The sequence below is a fragment of the Mrakia frigida genome, assembly GCF_051309035.1.
Source record: "Mrakia frigida strain ATCC 22029 unplaced genomic scaffold BDY24scaffold_112, whole genome shotgun sequence".
NCBI classification, from domain to species: domain Eukaryota; kingdom Fungi; phylum Basidiomycota; class Tremellomycetes; order Cystofilobasidiales; family Mrakiaceae; genus Mrakia; species Mrakia frigida.
In genome coordinates, this window is record NW_027481169.1 from 1 (window position 1) to 1,346 (window position 1,346).

Below are 1,346 nucleotides of genomic sequence, written 5' to 3' on the forward strand. Positions count from 1 at the left end.
CTCTTCACCTTTCACACCATGTCTTCTCAAGTCGTCAGCCAAACCTCCTACGAGATCCCCAAGACTCAGCGAGTGAGTTCAGCCGCGCCATCTGCTCCTTGAGCTCCCATCTCCTCGTCCCTCCGAACTTCGTCGCTCACCTCCTCCTCCTCTCCTTCTCTTCTCTCCTTCAGGCCGTTACCTTCGCCGAGACTCACGGACCTCACACTATCCAGACTGATTGGCCAGTTACTCAGCCCTCTGAGCTCAAGCCTGGAGAGGTTCTCGTTCGAGTCGGTGAGCTTTCTCCGTCCTCCCTTCCTCCTCCGTTCCCCTCTCGTTCTTTCGAGACTTCTGAGATCTTCCAACACTCGCTGACTCGGTCCTCTCCTCTCCTTCCCTATACCTCAGTCTACTCTGGAGTTTGCCACACCGATCTCCACGCCTGGCTCGGAGATTGGCCACTCGAAAACAAGCTTCCTCTCGTCGGAGGACACGAGGGATCCGGATACGTCGCCTTCATCGGTCCTCCTCTTGAGGGAGCTGAGCCTTGCACCCTCAAGGTCGGAGACGCTGTCGGTATCAAGTGGCTCGCCGACTCGTGCCTTCACTGCGAGGAGTGTGGAAAGGGATTCGAGGTGAGTCTAGTCGTTGAATCGTTTCCATCTCATGGCTGATCTCGAGCGCTGACCTTCCTTCCTTCGTCTCTTCTTCTTCTTCCTCTTCCTTTTCTCAGTCCTCCTGTGGACAGGCCAAGAACTCTGGATTCTCCGTTGATGGATCCTTCCAGCAGTGGGCCGTCTCGTGGGGAGCTGTGAGTTTTGGCTCTTTCTGTTTCCATCTCGACGCGTCGCAACTCGAGCTGATCAAAGTTGTTTGGTTTTGTGCTTCTGTTTAGCACCTCACTCCTATCCCCGCTGGCTTCCCTCTTGCCAACGCTGCTCCTATCCTCTGTGCTGGAGTGACCGTCTACAAGGCTCTCAAGGAGGCTGCCATCCTCAAGGGAGAGGTCGTCGTGTGAGTCTTTCGTTCCCTGGACCTCGATGCGTCGCCCGTTTCTCGATCTCGTGCTGACCTCCTCTTTCCTCTTCATCCTCTTCTTCAGCATCCCCGGAGCCGGAGGAGGACTCGGACATCTCGCCGTCCAGTACGCTAAGGCCATGGGTGAGTCGTCGTCCTCTTTCTTGTCCTTCAACGTTTCTCGCTCTTCGTTCACTGACCTTCCTCTCCTTCTCTCCCCTTCGTCGAATCTTCAGGCTACCGAGTCATCGCCATCGATTCCGGAGCCGAGAAGGAGAAGCTCCTTGCTAGCTACGGAGTCACCGACTTCATCGACTACCAGAAAGGCGTTCGTTCAACTCTCCCTC

General features: G+C 55.8%; 1 protein-coding gene across 1 annotated transcript; it reads left to right on the top strand.

The window, feature by feature from the left end:
• Window positions 1-18: 18 nt before the first annotated feature.
• On the top strand, window positions 19-1,327 carry BDY24DRAFT_419527 (chaperonin 10-like protein; the record flags this gene model as incomplete). Its single annotated transcript, XM_076644002.1, has 7 exons — window positions 19-72; window positions 174-276; window positions 391-617; window positions 716-793; window positions 878-996; window positions 1,085-1,143; window positions 1,236-1,327. Coding segments are annotated over 7 exons (732 nt in total), but the record flags the coding sequence as incomplete, so codon positions are not given.
• Between the last annotated feature and the right edge of the window lie 19 nt (window positions 1,328-1,346).